The 21,086-nt window shown below is 49.5% G+C and overlaps 4 protein-coding genes across 4 annotated transcripts; all 4 read right to left on the bottom strand.

The window, feature by feature from the left end:
• Positions 1-36: 36 nt before the first annotated feature.
• Positions 37-5,200, bottom strand: EURHEDRAFT_375938 (uncharacterized protein; the record flags this gene model as incomplete). The annotated part of the gene is made up of 1 exon (XM_040778795.1): positions 37-5,200. A coding segment is annotated over one exon (5,164 nt), but the record flags the coding sequence as incomplete, so codon positions are not given.
• Positions 5,201-5,956: 756 nt separating this feature from the next.
• EURHEDRAFT_474854 (short chain dehydrogenase/reductase family protein) lies at positions 5,957-7,521 on the bottom strand. Its single transcript, XM_040785391.1, has 2 exons — positions 7,147-7,521; positions 5,957-7,091 (listed from the first exon to the last, which is right to left on the bottom strand). Exons 1-2 carry the CDS (start codon positions 7,163-7,165, stop codon positions 6,082-6,084), a joined length of 1,029 nt encoding a protein of 342 aa, XP_040641045.1. The 5' UTR covers positions 7,166-7,521; the 3' UTR covers positions 5,957-6,081.
• A 4,505-nt stretch (positions 7,522-12,026) lies between these two features.
• Positions 12,027-15,421, bottom strand: clcA (putative C6 finger domain protein; the record flags this gene model as incomplete). Its single annotated transcript, XM_040786220.1, has 5 exons — positions 12,027-12,240; positions 12,302-12,836; positions 12,886-14,663; positions 14,715-14,827; positions 14,879-15,421. The coding sequence occupies 5 exons, from the start codon at positions 15,419-15,421 to the stop codon at positions 12,027-12,029; spliced, it is 3,183 nt and encodes a 1,060-aa protein (XP_040641044.1).
• A 2,918-nt stretch (positions 15,422-18,339) lies between these two features.
• EURHEDRAFT_331368 (uncharacterized protein) lies at positions 18,340-18,903 on the bottom strand. The gene has a single exon (XM_040778366.1). It carries the CDS (start codon positions 18,804-18,806, stop codon positions 18,510-18,512), a length of 297 nt encoding a protein of 98 aa, XP_040641043.1. The 5' UTR covers positions 18,807-18,903; the 3' UTR covers positions 18,340-18,509.
• Between the last annotated feature and the right edge of the window lie 2,183 nt (positions 18,904-21,086).

Here is a 21,086-nt window from a genome sequence, read left to right as displayed (position 1 = left end):
CACTCTCCCTGGGGTTTTCTCTGAAAACAGGTTCACTTTTGTTCAGATCGTCCTGGCTCATGCGGTAGCCGCTGCCTGGTGATGGCGGGGAAACTGGACGTTCACTCTCCCTAGGGGCTTCTGCTTGGTGGTAATCCTCCCAGGGGGTCTCATTCTTCACCGGCTGCTGTTTCTTTGAGCTTCGGGGCTCTTCGCTAATCGGCCCTAGAGGAGAAATAGCAAGTGTAATCGGCGCGAACTCTCCTGGAACCTTGATGTCGCGGTCCTCTTTAGATGGAATATCGTTGTTCACTGGTTCCTGTTCCTTTTCACTTAGCGGCTTCTCGCTGATTGGCTCCGGCCGGGAGACGTCAATTGCAGTCTTCCTTGGGTCATCACGAGCGCTGTCACGGCTTGAGCGCCTCCTGGACAGTCTGTCGTTTTCTCTGGGGCGTTTTTCTTCGACAACCGGGCGAGGAGATGGGCCTTCGGTTGGCTCCATTGACTCTTCCTCAAAGCTACCAGGCATGGTCTCTTTGGCCTTGGGTGCATTGAAGCGTCCGATAGCCTCCTTGTGCCGCTTGACCTCAGGTGCATACTCCATAACCTCTGGCTCTCTTTCCTCGCCAGGAAGCGTCTGGACCTCATCTCGGCCAGCCCCATGAGGCTCGAGGATGTAATGGGCAGGTTTCTGCCAAGAGGGTTCATATTCCGAGAATTCGTGGTGTTCAGCCTGCGGTGGTGACGAGCGCGTATCGTAGTGAGAATCAGCAGTCATAATTGCCGGGTCGAAGCCTGCGTCCTTGGTTGTGGCATCAAGAATAGTTGCAAACTCGATGTCCTGCTGGATAGGATCCCTTTTCATGCCTTCTGGTTTCTGAACCATCTTGTAATCAACAAGGTCTCTTTGCATACCAACAGGTTCTTGAGCCATCCCGTGATTAACAGGTTCCCTTTGCATGTCATCGAGTTCATCAGCCATCTCATAATCAGAGTCTTGCTCAGAAGATGTCGAGTGGACTTCGTATTCATGGGTTTCGTTTCCACCCCATGACACGCGAGAGCCAGTTGTCGATCCTTGTTCACGACGAGGTACTTCTTCCTTCTGGCAGTGCTCTGCAGCGGACGGATCAGGAGAAGCGACGTCCCTTACTGACCCATTCTGGCTATGAGGAGGCGTGGGTTCGATGAGATTCAATCGGGGAACAGTCCAGCGGAGTTCTCCAAGGTATTTCGACGGAGGCTCGGTGTCTTGCTGGGGCGGAGGTTCCGGCTCATCTTCAGGTATCGTAGACATTGTGGCGTTCTCTCGATGCTCCGTTTGTGCATCAGGGCTGTGTCGCTCCTCCTGAGGAGCAAAGTACGTGGCATAGCTTTCGTGCGTAGGCTTCGTGCGTGGTGTCCTGGTTGTTGGGTTCTTGCCAGGCCTTGACTGATTTTCCGGCGCTATCTGGAATTCATCCTCAATATCAACATCACCAGGCTTTTGCTGTGTTCGAGGCTCCTCCTTGGGCTCAGCACTAGCAGGCTTTGGTCGTGACTCGAGCCTTTCATCAACGTCAGCACGAGCAGGCCGATCCCATCCCACCTCAGAAAACGGAGGAACTCGTTCAGCACGGCGCTTTTCACTACGTTCCCTGTAGCGCTGGCTACTCTCAGAGGCGCTTTCACTTGGTGCCCCACTCGGCATAGCCGCAACTGCAACCACAGCGCCTATCGTACCAGCGGCGGCAGGGCCGATCCAGGATGACGAATCGTCATCGCCCCATCGACGACGGTCCGGCGAGCGATCTCTGCGAGTCGATGATCGAGAACGGGACCGGCTCCTTCCTCGCTCGGGCTCTAGTTCCAGGCGTTCCATGCGACGTGGTTCTCGACATTCGTTGTCTTCTTCACTTTCATGGTCAAGAAGTTGGATGTCTTGGTCGCGGTTATTATCACGTCTTTCTCTTTCGCGACGGGCGGCACGGCGCTCCTTGTCTTTTTGTTCCTCGGTTAGGTCAAACTGGACTGACGCTTGGTCTGTCGGGCGACGTTTGTAGCTAGAGGGCGTGAAGTCTTGAAACGGTCCGGGATAGAAGTCGGGGGATGACTCTCGTCGCCGATGAGTGCGGTTCCAATTTGAAGAGACGTCGCTACGTTGCGGGTAAGCCTCGTCTCGTCTCCCAGACGCGGGGTCGTAAAAAGCATCTGGTGGAAAAAACGGAGGGACGGTGGGGGCATTGTACACTGGAGCCGGCTCTCCCTGGGACGAGTAGACAGCCTGCGACACCGGTGTTACAGGTTGAGGTTGTTGAAGCGGAATCGGCCCGGGGCGAATGAAAGCCGGCTCCTGGGCGGAAGATGATGGCGGGAAGCTACTAGCATCAAAATGGGGAGGGTCTGAGGCGGGGATGGGTTCCAGTTGTTGTAAACTTTCGGAGCTGCTGCTGCTGGGGCTGGAGAAGTGTTCCCCTTCTTTACGATAACCCGAAGCTAACGCAGCCGTTCCAAGAGCAGTGCTGGCAAGAATGGAGCCAGTGGGGAAATCACCGCGAGATGGGCTGTCCTTTTTTTGCTCCTTCTTTTTCTTGTCCTTCTTGCTTCCCCACCTCCAGTTCCACTTCGATGTCCCCGAGTCGGATGAATCTTCGCCGCCGCTACTGCTGCTGCCATATTGACTGCTGCCACCAAACGCCAGCGCGGAACTAACGCTAGATTCCTGTCCTTCTGAATAATCTTCCCATTCGTCATCCTTGGGAGCAGACAGGACGCTCCGAGGCCGACGCGACCGCGGATTCCTGCCGGCGAGAATTTCACCAGACCGGCGGCCTTGAGTGGATCCGGCCAATGCCGTAGCCATGGCACTCAATTCAAGAAGTTTCGCGTTCACGTCCTCATCTTTCTTCTTCCCTTTTCCCTTTTTCGATTTCTTGGGCTTTTTTGCATATGCCGTTCCGAATGCAAGATCATCATCCAAGGACGAAGAGGAAGAATTATTATTACTAAATGGGAAGAAACCCTTTCGCGATCTGGGCCTAAGCTTCTTCGTGTTCTCAGAAGGGGCATTGAAAAAAGATCCCAAGCTCCCCGCGGTAGTTGGTCTTGAGATATCGAGGTAGGAAGAAGACGAAGAATCCTCCGTAGTCGATTCCTTTCGGTCCTTGCCTTTCCTTTTCGGGGAGCGACTGCGCTTCTTCTGAGGGCGGGATGTGGCTGCCGCGGCAACAGAACCAACCGCAGCTCCGAGGGCAAAATCGCGAACAGGGGAGTGACGGTCCGATCGGGACAAGGACCTGGATCGAGAGTCGGAGCTAGATCGAGATCGAGATCGCAAACGTGGTCCTTCGTATCTGCTCCTCCTCGGGTCCGAATAAGAGTTGCGCCTGCTACCGCCTGGTGATTGACTGAGAGAAGAGCGCCCGCGGCGACGTGAAGGCTTGCTCTTGCAGTCCGAATCACTTTCGCTGTCAGAGGATGAAAGGCGCGGACTGCTGACTCGGCTTGGTCGAACATTGTACGAATCCTCGAAATCCTGGCTCTCGAACAAAGCTTTAGCCGCGGATCCAGAGAACAAACCACCAAACCAAGACCTCTTAGATGAGCTCCTGCGTCGTCGAGATCCCTCGTCTGAGGGGGACGAATAGCGACTCGACTTGTTCACCCTGGAGTCACTGCTGAAGCGATCTGAAGAGCGGCGGCGCGGCCGGTAGTTATGCTTCCGCGGGGCATCTCGTGAGGTGGTACCGGGCTCGAAGCAGTACTTGCAGACCCCAATGGCCTCTGTGTATTCCTCGTACATTCCAACAGCCTCGTGGTCCTTCCAGAAGTCGATAAACTTTTCCAGGGGGCCTCGCTGTCGCTGTTGAAACGCCAAACCACCCGAATGAAACGGAGATGGGTGATAAACGGCTTCATGGTCTGGGTGATTTGGGTGAGAAGCGTGGTTGGGGTTATTCAAGGCGGGATTTGGATATATGGCTGGACCTGGCTGGCCTATAGGAGAGTAAGGCTCATGATTCTGCGTATACGACGATGGCAAAGGATGCTCAGAACTCGACGTCGATGAGTTATGGTAGTGATTTGCCATGTATCCCACTGCTGCTGCCGCTGCTGCCGCTCCGATGGTGGGACCCATGTTATGAGATTGAGTAGGGCTGTTTTGAGTGTATCCCACAGGCTGGGTACCGGTCGATCCAGGTGCCTCAGGCGGCACAGGAGAGTCTGGAGTACCATAGCTGGGCGAACCACTAGGAATACCGGCAGGGGCAGCAGATGGTTTGTTTGGCTCTGAAGGCTTGGGAGGTTCCGCGGGCGGTTGTTGTTGGGGAACCGGATTATCCAGGTCTGGAGAATCAGCATAGAATTCCGCCGCGGAGCCCACTTGTCCCATGCTACTAGGCTCTGGAGGTGGGTTGGCGCCCGGAGAAGCGGGCATCAAATGTGCTTGGCTATTGGGAATGACCAGAGGCGGGTTGGGGCGAACACCTGGTTGGTTCTGAACCGACTGCCCCTGGTCACCGTAGTAATCTGCTGCCTCTCCAGCCGGATTGTTGTACGGATGATAGGGCTCTGCAGTATTGTCGGGGAATTGGCCTAGGAATTGCTGCGGGACGTGAGGGTCGAACGTGGCAGGCGAAATAGGAGACGAATCGGGATGGCTTGGCATTAGCGGCGGCGGAATCGAAACAGGATTATTGTAATTAGGGGATTCGTAATTATAATTATTATCGTATTGCATAGGAAATTGAGAAAAGCCAGGCGACGCAATATCGGCAGCGAATTGATCAGAAGTCGTGTGTGCAGCACCAGTGTCTAGTGGGGGAAGAGACACATCACCAGACGGCCAGCGCTGTGACTCTCTCCACCGGTTGCTCTCTTCGTTGGCGCTATCATCCCGACTCCGAGACTGGTTCCCGTTCAGCCTCCTGGGCACAGGTTCTGGACTGGACGACCGTTCGCGATCACGTCTGCGCGCACCCCGTGCATCGCGATCAACATTTGGGACCGGCTCGCTAGCAACACTGGGTTCATAGCTCCGGCGGCCAGACGAAGGCGGTGCCGAATCCGTCGGCAAGTCTCCTAGACTACGATCACGGTCGTCACCGCGCGAGGTAACCTTGGACTTGGAATCGGTTTTCTTGCGCCAGATGCCGCTGGACTTCTTGCCACTGGAACTGGACTGGTTGCGCCCGTCAGGAGTCGACGAGGACGATGAGCGCCTCATCAAGCCTTTAAACATCGTTGTTGTTGACCGTGTTCGATGTTTTTTGAGAGATTATAAGTACGCCGTAGGGCAGGAAGTGATCAGAGCGAAGCTGCCCGAACAGCAAAGGCGATCACGATCATGTGGGGTTTCTGTCGCCTCGTGATTTTTTATTCCGAAGAATGGAATGTGGTGGTGTTATTATTGAACAGATCGATCGGGGGAATGTGCGGGGAGAAAATGGGTATGAGATCTAGTATGAAATAAACAGTTCAATCAGCACGGAAACCATGGGAGAATTGTTTGTAAACAAGCGGAAAGAACCGTGGTTCTGCCTTGGGAGCTCTCGTTGCTCCAGGGAAAGGAACCCGCTAAGATTTAGCGTCTTAGCCGTGGTTCCGAGCTGGAGATGAACGGAGTTGACTTGAGAGTGAGGTTATACCAGTGAAGAGTAAAGATAGTGAACCACGAGAATGCAAATAATGAGATGAAATCCCCGATGGAGATAGTAGGGTAGTAATAATGGCGGTTGCTATGATGATGCTCACCCTTTTGCTGTGCTGTCGAGGTCAAGAAGACAACTTGACGGGTGGAGAGTCAATCGCGGTGAGGCTCCACCGCACGTGAAAACACGGCAAAATAAACAAACGGCCAACGAAGCACTCACTTTAGAACTGAGGGAAAACAAAACAAAAGGGAAAGAAAAGATAAAGAAAATTCTGCACCACTACAAAGTACGAAATCCAGAGGGAAGGCAGCTAAAATTAACCAGGAGGGTTCAGCTCGGGCATTGACGCCACTCGAAATGGGTGGTTGGTGTGGCTGGCCTATCACGTCTACGTGCATGAATCGAACATTTCGGAGTGAGGTAGCTTAATATACCAATTATAGATCATTACCAAAGTAGATCGCAATAATTAAAAGGCTCTCATTAGCCTTTCCAGCCGGCTCCTCGTCCAATGTTGCATCCAGAGCGGCAGCGATCTAATATTGCATGCCAACCACCCCGATGTCCCGGGTACAACGACCCTCCCGCTCCGTCCCTTGATCACCGTGTCAACCACGGCCTCTGCAACGGTCTCGGGCTCGAGTAACGGATTAAACCATGTATCCTCCGGGGTGAGGTTCCGAATCAACCCCGTCCGAGTGAAACCTTGTGCCACGAGGACGGTCCGCACGCGTGGGGCGTGGTACCTGGTTCTTAGTTCCGCAGCAAGACCTTCATGGAAAGCCACAGCGGCCGCTTTACTAGCAGAGTAGTCAACCATGTTGGGCGCAGTAGTATATCCGGACTGCGAGGAGACAGTAACCACCATACCATGGTTGGCTGTAATAAGAGCAGGGAGAAACTCGCGGACAATGTGGTAGTGGGAGAAGGTATTGACCTCGAATAAGCGACGGGTTTGTGCCTCCGTGCCGGATAAGATGGTCTGGCCGGTGCAGACACCAGCATTGTTGATGAGAACCGTAGGTGTACCCAGAGAAGAGCGGATGTCTGTGGCCGCCGAAGCGATGGCATCAGGGGAGGTAATATCACATTCATAGTAATGAATCTTGTCTCCATCCTCTGTTTCCTTCGTTGGGGGCTCAATGTCCAAAATAGCAACGGTGATTCCCCGCTTTGTCAATAGAAGTGCTATATGTCTTCCAATCCCGTTGCTCCCCCCGGTCAAGACGACAGTCTCTCTCGTCCAATCGTACTGGTCTGAGACACCATTGTTCAGGACCTTGTGGTTGGTCCACGCGTTGAGACGATGTATAACTGCCAGGGATGCTAGTCCATGTAGTGTATAGTGCAATTTTGGATGCTGCTGCGCAATCTCGCGGCCGTGAGATGTGAATTGGGCCAGGAGCAAGAGTGGTAGGGTCTTCCAGGGACTAAGGAGAGTCTTCTGGATCAGCCAGCCGCAGACGTCGGCGGTAAAACCTATTTTACTGTTAGTTAAATATTCACGGGTAATCAATGATACATTAATGCTAACCTTCGCGCGATGTCCACATTCTAGTTCCTGTGTCGGTACAGTTATGGCTCTATGCCAAGGTTGCAGGGAAGAATATATGGTTCACAGTAAGCCCGCATCCATGCCTTAGGCCTTACATTTATATGTCGGGACGTGGGAATATTCGAATAATCAAGTACAACAGGTTTTTGAAACACAGAAGTTAGAACGCAAAACCACCGTCGGGGAAATTTACTGACCGGAAAAGGGGAGCGGTTTTCTCAGGAGTCGCCAAACTCCTCGGTTAAGATCCATGCCGCACTTGACATTCGTTATTCAGACCAACACGGTGTCCCTAGTCAACCACGCCATTTCTTGGAAGAGACAACTTGATAAAAGCCAAACATGGCTTATGGTACCGTGGAGTCCGTTATTGGCCAAACAGGAGAGGTGGATCTAATGGAATCGAGCACTTACAAACGCAACCACTCGGTATTATGACATTTATGGAAGATATGCACAGAAGAATTATACGTCAAGGAGCAATTCAACTTGCAGACATGAGCGACAGCCAGGAAATAGTGCCCTAATTATGGGGTACAGCTTGAAAGCGGTATTCGTCTACTCCAGCGAGTCATGTAATCTGCACCAGCCTCAGGCTTGACTGGCAGACGCAACGACAGGCTCACGCTTATTCACTGGGCCTGAAGGAGCCTGTATAATCTGGCGAAATGATAGTACTTTTGCTGCGATCCACATGCACGCAAGTTGCAGCTTTTCTGTTCATTTCAGCCCCGCGGGGTCTCTCTGGAAGAACTTCGACCTGCCATTTGGAGGCACGAGCAAAGGATATTTTCAATCCCAATTGCGCCATTTGTGGAGAGCTAACTATGGTACCGGATTCTATCAGTTCCTTCACCTACATCTGCAAAATCAGCAAGTCCCGCCTCAGTGCCTGATAACACCAGAAAACGCACAACCACACCTGACTCTTCACCAGACGGATCGTCAATTTCTCGGAAGAAGCTGACATACGAGTATACACAGTCAGGTAGGTCTGTCCCTCGAAGGTAGAAATACCCGCAGCGTTGGAGATGCTGGACGAAGAGCACAAAGCTTTTCCTTAACAGCGTGGTGATAAAAACGGGTACCATCTCGGCAGTATTGCTGATAAGAATGCCGTGGTTGCAGGGCTATAGACACCGAGAATCAATCTTGCAGCTGTGGTCGTTGCCCGAATGCGAATGACTTTTCCTAACGTCCATTTCGGTCTCCTGGTTGGAACCGCAGGCGGGGTACCGTGAAGACTGACTGACTACGGGAAAATTCGCCTTGGTAATGTGGTATCGACAAACCGACTGGTATAAATTCTGGTGTAATTCAATTTGGTCATGGAAAGGCCCGTACTAGGTAGCAAGTACGTACTGGGGCATTTGCACCTCCAGCCGTTCTTCAGGCATCATAAGACCTGGCGGCTGCACGGGCTCGATCTCAACTCGAACGACTTTTACAGCGAGGCAGAGGAGGATGGTTAGCCCCGTGTTGGGGCCCATAGAGGAACAATTGCTTCTTGTGAGCTTGTCATCAAGGATGAAAGGAAAAAAGACCAGTTGGCTGCAGAACATGGTGTACTATGCTTTGAAATGAAGGCTGCAAGAGCCTTGGTTGCTTTTCCTTGCTCGGTGATTCCGGGGGTTCAAACTACTGTGATTTGCACAAAAATAACTAATGGCAGGGATACGCAGCTGCGGTTGCGGCTGCATATGTTATACAGCGATCTTTCCACATACCAGTTGAACAAGCCAGGTATGTTTATCTGCTAGGGTTTGTTCAATGTCTGTACTTACCAAATCCTTGGTTGATACTGGTTTCATCCATAGAGAAGGATCTCAGAAAATTAATCAAGCGCATCGGGGATATGGAACGTCGCGAAAGTTTTAATCTCGTTTCCATTACTGACGGTGTGGACTCATCCAGCCGGAGAGAAGAAGGCACTAGAAGATGGCTATTGGAAGCTCCATAATCCAAATCTTGGCCGAAGGAAAGCAAGCAAACACCGTCCTCTCATGGGACGCCGGAGGTGAGAAAAAATATATCCAAAGTAATTTCGCGGTTGCTGCTGGGCGTAATGTGAGCTTTATGTGGCAGCAACTGCTATTATCAACACCTAAAACATAGCTCTCCTGTTTGCTACTATATGCCCTTTTGAACCTAAATATTCTATCAATATCCCATAAAAAACTAGCTATTACCATCTGTGATTCTTTAGACCTCGGTTGAATGATCAAGAAAAACCGTCCATGAAGGAGATTGTGCTCTGCAGCTGTAGTACCTATTGACTTCCAGTCCATAATGGTTTTCAAGGGTTGCGATGTCGTGTATGTCAGATCTGCTCCATTAGTGGACATGATACAACATGCACAAGTGCTTATTACTGGCAAGGAAAGAAGGAACATGAACCGAATCGGAATTGTTAATAGATTCATATTGAGCCGTGTAATATAACCCTGATTCAAATTGGAAGACCAAAACAAATGTTAGTAAGCATCTCATTGCTATGAAATCCGTCTTTATGAATCGGTTTTTTCAATCTGTAGTTCTGTCATGACTTTGTAACTTTTAGGGTGTCAACGCTCAAGTCAGTTCCTACCAACTTGACACCCCAACAAGCTCTCAATATGCCAGGATTCCTAGTCCAGCGCGAGCTTTGTCGGCATTAACCAGCTCTGCCTCATTGATTCCAGAGTCGGCTTCTTTAGCAGCTCAAGACCGTCTAGTCCAGTTCTTGGGATCTCAGCCAATACTCCACCACAATGACATATCAACGTTTACCAAACCGTAAGCTCGCCCATGATACTGTGTTTTTGAGTCCCGTAAAATGGAATTCATTGTGATACTATGTCTCATCATTTGAGATAACTCAGCACATTAGTAATTGAATGCTTGGTATCTGATATCCTTTCTTAGGCTATGTGAGGATCATGTTGACATGACATGCACTTTGTTATTGAAAGAGATTATGCCGTGATACTGTCCATTCCGCTCCCCAAAAAGTTGTATATTAGAGTGATTCTGTGCCTAGTCAACAGTACCAGTGATTAATCAAGACAGAAATAGCCACTATATGTATTATAAATACCCTCATTTCTAGGTTGAGATTTGTTGTCTGTACGTGCTAGTATAATCATGTTAACTCTGTGGAAGTGAAAAGGGTTGGATGTGCATACTGTTAGATCTCCATGGTGTACATAGAAAAGTTATGACAGGACTGGAATGTTGAATGAAGTTAAGTGTGACGGTCTCAAACAATACAAGTCTATTGGTAGACTATCTAGTGGAATACTAACATGGAGAAGGAAAGGAAGAAGCTGGGACTGCCAGTGCTGCACTACCTAGTGTGTACAAAGGGGTTCCTGCCCTATATTCAATAAACCAAAGTAATAAACATCTTGCGTCGTTGGTGAGCGCCCGTGCTCCGTGACACTGAGTTCAAGATAGTCACAAGACAATATATAATATCAAAGGATACAGGAGACAGGGTATCAGGGAGAACATAGAGAAAGAGCCACTTCCAGGAGAAGATGGCCCATTTTTCTGGAAGAACTATGTCTTCAAAGCTCGACGCCACGGATGAGCCCAGTCCTGAACCCTCTTAGGTTACCATTCCTACTGCACATCCAATCCGCTAGCTCTCCCTATTCCCTTTCCTATTCCTATTCTATGCGGAGTATCGATTGCCACTTACTCCCGTCCATCCGTCCGAAGAAAAAATGCTAATCTTCATCCAGTGATGTCAACCTCGGCAGGACACCCGACTAGCCCGACTAACCCGAGCACTTCGTACAGTACTACAAATAGTACCAAAGCACTGAGCAAATAGCCCACTACCGTTACTCCAGCGGTCTAGACCACTTCTATTCCTCATACTTCGTCCTTCATCCTTTATACCCAGAGATCTACGGAGTACGGCCCCGTACTGTTGCCTGTCAGGAAGTACCGTTAGTGGGACACTGTGTATCGGGGTTAGATGCTGGTAGATCACTGAACTAGGGGAAACGGATTCACAGCTTAACGTTTAACGGGTAGACTAGGGTGTCCCGACGTTTGCACCTCGGGACGGTGTACATGTACACCGTACAGTTTATATCAATTGCCGGGCGTCCGTGTCCCTGAACGGCTACGCATTACCGGGCCTTATTCACATGTGGGAGTCAAGGTGGAGTTTGGATACGTGTTAGTCGTAGAAAGTACTGCAAGCATAAGTACAAAGTACCATCCCTTACTTAAAAAAGAAAGAAAGAAAAAAATAGAAAAAAAAAAATACGAGTGATCATAATAATGCAATCTGTTTACCAATGACTGTACACAGAAACGGAAACCCGCACTGATACTGACACTGATTGACTGCTACTAACACCGATATCATCCATCCGGATCCAATCCGCTAGAAATGCAAATGATCCATTCCTCCCGGTCCCAATCAAAGAAAAAAACACGCAAATGCAGGTGCCGGACGCCCAAATAAACTCCAAAGCATGTAACATTAGGAAAAGAAAGACAAAACAAAGGGTAGGTGCAAGTAAGCATAACAATTTCAAAGAACCGCCATTGCTGGTGGGTTTGGTCAAATTTATCAGATGAAAACAACAAGCCAAATAAATGATGCATGTTAGTTCGGATATCGGATGCAGAACGAAAAGAACTAGTTGGCTCTCGCATAAGATTCAGATCGCCACCATGCAAAGTTGTAGGTATGTATATGCATATAATCTCATGTCAATATGTCGAAACCGGAAAGAAAAGAAAAAAAGAGAAAAGAAATGGCCATGAGAGAAGACCGGGTAAAAAACGATAAATCCCAAACAACCAAAAAGAAAAAGGAAAGAGAGAATAGAAGAAGCATGGGCTGCTGTTGAAGCCATTTAATTCGCGAAGCTTCCGGGTGACTCGGAAAAGATCTTCTCATAGATTTCGGTCAGGATCTTAGCATCAGCTCGCAAGCTGGGAGAAATATACCGGCTTTGCAGCAAGAAGCGGATCGTACGCCGGAGGAGTCGCTCGAGGATATTTCGGTCCACCAGTTCGGAGAGGTTGGACATGTATGTGGCAGAAAGCACCAACATGTTACCAAATTGTCTATAACTAGTTAGCTTCAGATTCGAATTTTTTTTTTTTTTTTGAGGTAGTTGTGACATACGCATGAGCCGTTCCGAAAATATTAGTCACCACAGGACGGCCTTCAATACCATCAAACGCTTCAGTACTCAAAATGGCAGAGTCAATGCAGACTTTACAGGCTCGTCGGAGTTTGGTGGGAAGATCCCGGTAGGTGTATCCTGAGGTGTATCCCCATCCAGGAGTGCTTCCGGGGGCGCGTTGAGCTGGTGCCGTACCCATGTCACTCGGAAGTCGACCCATGGTAGTGGGGCGCTGACCGGAAGCCATCGAAGGGGACATCTGTTGAGACCGCGAGCCGGACATGGCCGGAGCGGCCCCTGGGGAGTCAACCGATGTTGCCCGTCCAGCAAAGTGGAGGGCGTGGTAAAGTAGTGGTCTATGAATAATATAACGGGCACCGTAATACTTGGCACGCATCCGGGCGACGTTGATTTCCTTCGATGGCGGATCGCCGTCCCTCCATCGCATCACTTCAGGAAGACTACTCCGCCATAATTGCAGGTTCATGCTTAGGATTTCCTGCACATTTGACGACCAACGGGTCTGGCCTTGCTCTGGACATTGTCAGTAAGCACATAGGTGCGCGGGCTCTGCTCAACTTACTCTCAACCTTGTACAAGTCCGTGTGAACCCTGTTCAATACCTTCCGCAGATGGATCTGAGCCGAGTAGAAGAACATCATCATTGTACTGGGCGCACAAATCTCATTGGGAAGTGAAAGAGTGAAGCGGCCCTTAGGTAAGGAAATTCTTCCTTCGAGACGGGAAATCCCGCTAGCCGGGAGGTCAAGCTCAGCCAGGATGTCACTCTCCAGCTGCAAACAAGTCCAGTACGCAAAGTCAACCAGATCTTTGAGAGGGCCGTCGCTCATCTGTTCATATCGCTTCGATCGAACAAGCACCTGACAGGCCCGAGCAGCCTGGTAAATCCATCCATGACTCTGGAATGGATGGGCTAATTGACCGGCGTAAAGACCGGCAAGCAACGCGGCTTGCACATGGGGCAATCCATTGGCCCCCTGCAAAGCACCCAGAATCTGGGTTGCATATCCATAGTAGGCCAACCCGGGGATGACATCCATGTTTCTCAGATGTCGGTTGTCTGGACCTTCCCGGTTGGACGACTGACCGGCGATACTTCGTCGACCGTCAACAAGCGACGGAGAGTTAAAAGGCTGGCTACTCGTCGGCGCGTAGAGGCTGTTGGAGATTGGAAGGGCCGAATCTGACGCAGCTGGAGAAAGGAGGCTTCGGTTCAGCGACGGGCCAGGGATTTGTTCCTTGCGGAAATCCGGGGGATTGTCAGTGACCGACCCCGGGACGGGGAGTTCCTTCCATTCACAGATACTACCCAAGGCAATCACCAGGAGGATGATGGCATTGTCAATTGATTGCTCAATGCGTCGCGGGGAGGCCCGATCCGTCTTCACAGTGGCGGGAGACGGCACATCGCATGCAACACCGTGTAACGTATCACAAGAGCGCTTGCGCTTGGCTCCCCGGGGATACTCTGCGGGAATGCCCGGATTCGACGGTCCCACCGGGCAATAGACCTGGATAAACCAATCGAGCTTCTTCTCGAGATCGTTCTGGTCGAGGAACGGATGCAATTTATGCAGATTGCCGATGTAGCTCGAGTGTAAACGACGGACGGTATCCGCATCGATGGTCAAAACGCCGGACTCTTCAATCCCATGCTCAAGTGGCTTCAAGGGTGAAGATGACGATGATGGTGCGGCAGCAGCCGCACCAGCTCCGCTCGCGGTCCAGCCACCGCCGGGAGAGCCATTGTTGGAATGAGGTGGCTCGTCCCAGTTAGGGATGGAACTGGATGCCATATACGAAAGGTTTGGCAGAACAGATTCCTCACTCGTGTCATCGCCTTCACCACGGCCATAAACCCGGATCAAACCGCGGCCCTCCTCGAGTTTCATGACATAATCCTCATCGTACTCTCTGGGGAATAAAAGACTCTTGATGGAGGGCCACATGAGAAGCTTGTGCGCCGCGGTGGTGTGCTCGACGGGGATAGACAGCTCCCCGTCGTCGTCATCCTTGAGGCCATCCTCGACATTTTCAGCGGCATCGATTTTCTGGCCCACAACGAACGAGGTACTTTCCTCCTTGCTCTCTTGCTCGCGCAGAACATCCGGCATATCGGGTTTCGGTATCGGTTCAGTGGCTTGCTTTTGCGACGTAGGTCGAGCGGGGTCTTTGTTAGATACCACGCGGGCCTCCTTCATCTTGGCCTCTGTTGCGAGAATTCGACTCAGTTGGGAGCCTTGTTCGACCTGAATGGACTGTAGCTGGGTCATGCGCTCTTCCAATCGATCTTCCAACTGCTGCATCCGATCCAAAAGGAGCTGGGTCGCTTTCTCTTGTCTTCTCTAGGTTAGTATGGTTGCCAAACTCAAAATGTTGATGAACACATACTTGTGTGGTGGAACCTCCTTGTAAACACAAGGGAGGTTATTTTCTTTGCAATGACTACATGATGGTCGACCCTCATCGCATTTAGCCTTTCTCGCTCGGCATTGGTCACAGGCCTGTCATGGGTCAGTAAAGACGCGTCTGGTACAAAATTGAAAGCTCCGTACCTGTTGCGCACGCGCAGCCTTTCGTTGACGAATGCCATAAGCTTGACTTTGGTAGTAAGGAGGATCAAACGGTGTCGGGGTCTGTGGGATTGGTGCTGGGACCGGAGTTGGATATTGCGCGGGAGGGATCGAATGTGCTGGTACGGGTTCGCCATTGCTAGGTTGCTCTGGCGGAGGATATGGCAAACGAGCGCGATAATCAGCTGGAGCGGAGTGCGGCGGAGCCTCATGGGGAGGAGCACCGTTCATGCGATAGTTCGGGGGTGGTGGTCCATGAGCATCGGGAGGCGTAGTGACCGGACCAGGGAGACTGTTGGGCCGCCCATATGGGCCGTCAGGCGGTAATTGCGGCAATTCACGGTTGGGTATAACAGGATACGCGTGAGGCGGCGGAAGAGGAGGCTGGGGAGGATTTGAAGCACGACGATCATCAAAGGAAGGAGGAGGATAGGTAGGAGGAGCAGTGCGCCATGGTTCATAGATAGCATGAGCCGCGGCGGCAGCAGCAGAGGGAGGAGGCGGCGGGGCATGCGACGCCTCCATGGGATGAGGCATGCGGTGCATGGACGGCGGGGGAGGAGCGGCGGAATAAGAGAGTGGTTGCTTCTTGTCTTCCGTGGCCATAATGTCCATAATTGTTTTGTTTTTTGTTTTGGGGAAGCGGATAGTTAACAGGACATGATGTTGTTTAGCTTCGGGGGGAGTAGGAGTAGTGGTGGGTAGCTGAGAGCGGGTTTTTGAGAGAATCCGTGCTCGAGATGAGAAACGTGCGAGGCGCAAGAGGGGGTTTCGTGAGGAGATTAGAGAGTCGGAAATACAATAAATAACAACAATAATAATAATAAAAAACAATAAAAATCTATAAGAAAGAAAACAATAAGTATAAGTATCACCAAGAGTCAGTGTTAGGATCGTTCAATTTTTTCCCAGAAGCGGGAAGCGGATATGGCGGTCGCGCGATCCGATCAGGGCGGAAAAAGAGAGGAAGAGAGAGGAAGAGAGAGAAAGAGAGAGAGAGAGGCAAAGAACGTACTAGCTAGTCAGGTAGCTTCAGCTGGACAATCCCATGAACAGATGGGGCAAGTAAAGGACAATCGGTGAGTCCGAAAAGTAAACTCTTTCAGTGGTAAGTGCAAGTCTGCCCCCCTTGAGATGGCCACAGAAAAGCAAAAACCAAATCGTCGAGAAAATGGGAAATGAACAAGAGAGAAAGAGAAAAGAGAACACCCGGCAAGAGGAAAAGAGAGGGAGAGCGGGAGTTAGGGAGAAGAGGAGATGGTGGTTGATTATCGGGTCGATCAGAAGTGATTTGAGCCACAGAGTGGATTCAGTACGAGTAAGAGGGAAAAGAAGAAAAGACGAGAAGAGAGACACAGATGGGAGAGAAAGATGAGAAGAAGAGGAGGGGAAGAAAAAGCACAACTTCAAAATCACTATCACTGAATTGTAGTAAAGTGATCTACTACCGGTCTTCTCTCTGGGTTCTCCCAGTGTTCTATCTTTTTCTTTTCCCAGCAAAAAGGTCGGTGTTGAATTGACAGATCGTTTTTATTTTTTCTTTCAATTTTTTTTCCCTTCTACTTTGATAGATGAATATATGTGGAGTCAAAAAAAGAAAATTTATGGGGCAGTTGAGCTTTCTGTCGTATAGTAGCATGCTCCGACTCCAATAGACACAATAGAGCGAGACTAGCAGCCATATGGCCGGAGACTTCATTCTACTATTACTACTCTCAGTCATCGTCAAGATCTTGAAACATTCCAGCCCAAGGGGTCCCATGCCATGCAGATACCATGCCCGAAGCAAATACCCGTCACAACCTACTCTCTGTGTGTATACGCCGTATACGGGAACTCGCTGAAAACCAGGTTATACAGGTCCAACAGCAAGGGGTTATAATATCCACGGTTCTAATCAGGAACCCGTCAAGGATTTCCACGGATCTCCTGGTTTGGTAAGTTACGGGCCCCCCGTCACATCCATCGCACCGAAACGTTGGGTTGGGTTTTTGCCTCTGGTTTATGGATCCCGATCCCCCTTCGGAATCTTGTTGGCGATATATCGGACTCGGATATGATTCGGCAGTCGCCACTAGTCCGGTCATCCGCTCCATACGGGAATAATAAAACACAGTGGATTGGAACCAACAACCCCCTATTCAGTTCAAAATGCCATGATGGATCATTTGCCACAGTTCTAGCATGCTTTTTAACTGTACGGAATACACAGTAGTGACACTGCCAGGATCTCATCGAACACTCGTAGAATCACCGGCACAATTTGTCAACGTTATCTGCAAGGCAGGATCGCTTGCAGTTCAGTGCACAGACATGAGAAGCAAGGGAACGGTGCGTTCTCCAGTTGATCTGGGGTCGGAGGATTCGTTACGATGGGGTCGGGGGTGGTGTTGTGCAGTCACGTGTATCAATTGTCCTCTGTACTTGTAGTCGTAATACTCCATTGTATGTAGATATTGCAGTGTTCAGATACTCTGGATGGGGCTTACACCGACTACCTTGGATATGTATATGAACCCAATCTGTCCCGATCGGACTAATTTCCTGTACAGCATACCAGCCTGCCAAAGTACAACCATCAATCCTAATAAGAATGTTTAATTGGTTGGCAAACCCTACCGCGCCGTATTTTGACAGGATAAACAACAATCATCGCGATAGATCACATTCCACCGGTCTGGAACCCGCCAGCCCCCCGAGTGCGCCGGTCATCTCCGCGCTTTCGCTTACTGACATAACTATATGCTATACGGGGTAGAACAAAGGATGATAATTATTACCCTGTAGGAACACATAAAGTGCTGAGGGATGCCAGGATGCAGGAGTCGTGTTGAATGCCGGGGATGCCCTTGTAAAAGTACGAGGATTCGGTTTGTAGGATTCAGTACTTTTAGCGATGGATTTGCTTGCTTATCACATACCCCATGTTACTTGGTTAGTTCGGTATTCCTGTTCAAGTAATAAATGTTTATGATTAGCCAATTTGCTATCCGAGAGCACCTCCAGAAAACAATCAAGTATACCTGTCAACCGACGACCATATTGACGTTGAGCGATCTGTGCGTGCTGACGTAGACTCTACTTGTAAGTACACATAGCATCACATACAGATGCATGCATATACTCCATGCCGAGAGTGCTATAGGGGAATTGACTGGATCGGGATTACCCTTGGGAGTGCTCGGGCCTCGAATATTAGTTGGAGTTCCTGCGAGGCTGCATTTATTGATCGTTGTGTGATGCTGTATGGAGTAGGGTACTGTTCTATTTCGGTACTTCCATCCTTGTACTCTTATGTGCAGGCTGCTATTTCATTTGAAAAAGGCAACATGAGCAATGTAAACGTATGCCTATGCATCACATGCCAGTATCGTCACACATCATCAGTATGACAGTAAAATCAGACAAACACCCACAATAACCAGCAAAATGCCACGTTATATCCGTCAGCATATACCGACCACCTAAGCATAACCAAAAATCCAATTGCATGGTAAATTACTGTGAAGGCTTTGTCGTCTCGACATTCACGATGGTTCATACAGCCCTATATGCACGTGATGGACAAGATTGGGAATTCAGGACTGGTGCTTGAACAAGTCCCTCTGTCCTGCTATTGGTCCAATTTATGCTTGCATATATGAACTGGCAAAAAGCAAAGAAGTGTTTGGTCTATGGCAACACAGAGCTCAGCCGGGAGCATCTGGGAAGGACCCATGACCTTGCATGGCAATTCTTTCACAAAGGGGACTGATACACCTTGTAGCTCAGAGTGACTTATGAACATATCCAGAAAATAGAATGACTGTGTCAAGTCCGGCCGAACATGGAGCAATGGCTTCACGAACAGGAGAGTGACTGCTAAACTCGTCCTGCTGGTCTTAAACAATAAAGCAAAGCCAAGTAACATCCTTGGAGGATGAATGACAAGGTAAGATACTGGCTCGTGAGCCTGGTCAAAAGCTATAAAAAGGCCAATCAATGTGCTCAACTTATGGCGTACTACCACTGTGATCGGATCCTTAAACACCGTCAGAAACGCCATGCTACCTAGACTGCTCTTTTTCATTAAGCTGATAACTTTCCACATTAAAGCCATCCTGATCGGGATTTAAGCCTAAGGTTCAATTCCTTATACATGTGCCTCAATCGGAATATTATTGACAACCACGACATTATACAGTTCCCAATGGAGTAGAGATCGGAAATGAACTGGGCCTCCCATGAACCGCCTTAATGAGGGAGAAAAGAAAAGAAAAACATGAGTAGACGCCAGGTTCAACAGCTCACTCGAGGTTCAAATTCCGACCGTTTGTTCACCATGGATTTATGTTCAGATAGAAACACGAGAAGGGTAGGGGTTTTACATATTTCTCTGATCTTAGAAACGGGTCAACTTAACAAATCTCCAACAAATATGCTATAAAGTGACTCTAGAACAGCGACTCGTGGCGCGCTGACTGAGGATGCTCTGCGTTGTCGGAAAAGTCGCTGAGTCCTGGAAGGACGAGGTCAAGTCATGGCGTCGATATGTGCTGCAGCCTGAAATACCCATCCCACTTTACTGGAGTAAGACGTGGTGTTTACTGAAGCCCGAGTCCACAAAAATTATGGTTAAAATTGTGTTTCTAGCACACTGCAGGTGAGCAACCCGAGGATAGTCTTGTTGAAAACACACAGCAAACATAGCATGACTACCCCAACTCAGCCTTACCCCATACAGAGGATCGTTGTTAGAAGCTCTCTGTGTTGCTATCTCTCTTGGAAATTCCCGGAGCTCTGAGGATACACACAGAGAATGGCATCTAAATCAACCACGAGCCATGGGCCAGTCGACGCAATTGCCAGTCCGGTGATAAAGAAAGGTGCAATTACTCTTGCGGGTTAGGCCTGAAAATTACTCCAAGACATTTTTCCTAAAACTGGGCCACTTGAGCAGCGAGAACAATCCTTAAAGCCCAGGCAGCACCCCATCAAAATTTTGAACGCAGCTTGCTTGATGATTTCGATTCTGAAACCTGAGGTGTTGAAATTCAAACACATGCAGCTGACTAAATTCTCGGCGACAATGAGAGCCAGGAGACCATTTAAGGCATGGAATAATCCATTAAAGACATTATCGACTCAAGTGTAAGGCTCCGCCTTATGCCTGGAGGACCACTGTGGGAACGATAGTCTGGCTAATGGTGAAAAAGGGGAGAGTGCTGTTTGCCCTCAGTAAATCCAGCACCCCAGTGCACGATTTACAACAATTGGCCATGCACTGCAAGCACCCAACGAGTGGCCGCAGCAATGATTTGGACTTCTAAAAGAAGTTGAATGATCAAATGGGAGAAAGAACTATGGCACAAACATGTTATCAAATGTTGCCTGCTTCAGACTGAAAATCAGTCACTAAGCATCTTGTGAGGGAACGCCACACTCAACAGGAGAGCAGCATAGCTTTCGCTTCATGCGTTCTCCTAAGATCAAGAAGAACAAAAAATTTGGCCTTTCCTTGTGCCAAATACAAGAGCAAGCATGGCACATACGTCCTTACAATATGGGTGTTTTTAAGATTCACATTGAATTGAAGCCAGGCAGAGGTCAGTCGAACAATTTGATTTCCAGGGACTCACCTAAGCTCATTATCATAGTCTTCGTCGCCCATGACACGGTGCTGTGCTGTGTTCGAAGACACCCGAGTGCCTACTCGATTATTGCCCAGCCACCCCGAATTAAATCTCATCTGAACTATGGAGATTGAATCGAACGGCGTCCTAGCCAAAGAGCTATTTTTTGCATTATCCATACTAATTGGCAAAGACATGCGGTCTTTTTCAGAAAAGCTTCACTAACTATATCCTTATGCTTTATAAGCTTTCTAGGGACGCTTTGACCCCAGATCCTGGGGCCGTGTCCGTACTAATTAGCGTTGGCGATGACAGGGAGACTCTTCCCGCGGTTGAATCGGGACATGTATTCTGGCTGCTGGGTATCTGTCATTGTGGACACCGCGGCATATTTTAAACATCAACCGATGGGTCCATATTTCCCCGACCCAGGTGTTTAGAAGATGATGATAATTTTCGACTGCTCAGCGTCAACGAAGCTTGCCACTCCGGATCTTGAGCGAAGCTAGTCAGTTTTTGGTATTGTGAGTGGGCAAGGCTATGTTGCTTGATTGGCATGCTACAGGCAACGAGAGACA

The sequence above is a fragment of the Aspergillus ruber genome, assembly GCF_000600275.1.
Source record: "Aspergillus ruber CBS 135680 unplaced genomic scaffold scaffold00006, whole genome shotgun sequence".
Lineage (NCBI taxonomy): Eukaryota > Fungi > Ascomycota > Eurotiomycetes > Eurotiales > Aspergillaceae > Aspergillus > Aspergillus ruber.
Note: the sequence above shows the minus strand (reverse complement) of the source record. Positions and strands in the feature narration are given on the sequence as shown.

What these genes read in the sequence shown, in the direction of transcription:
- EURHEDRAFT_331368 (XM_040778366.1), bottom strand. Translation starts at nt 18,806, where the DNA reads ATGTTACTTGGCTTTGCTTTATTGTTTAAGACCAGCAGGACGAGTTTA.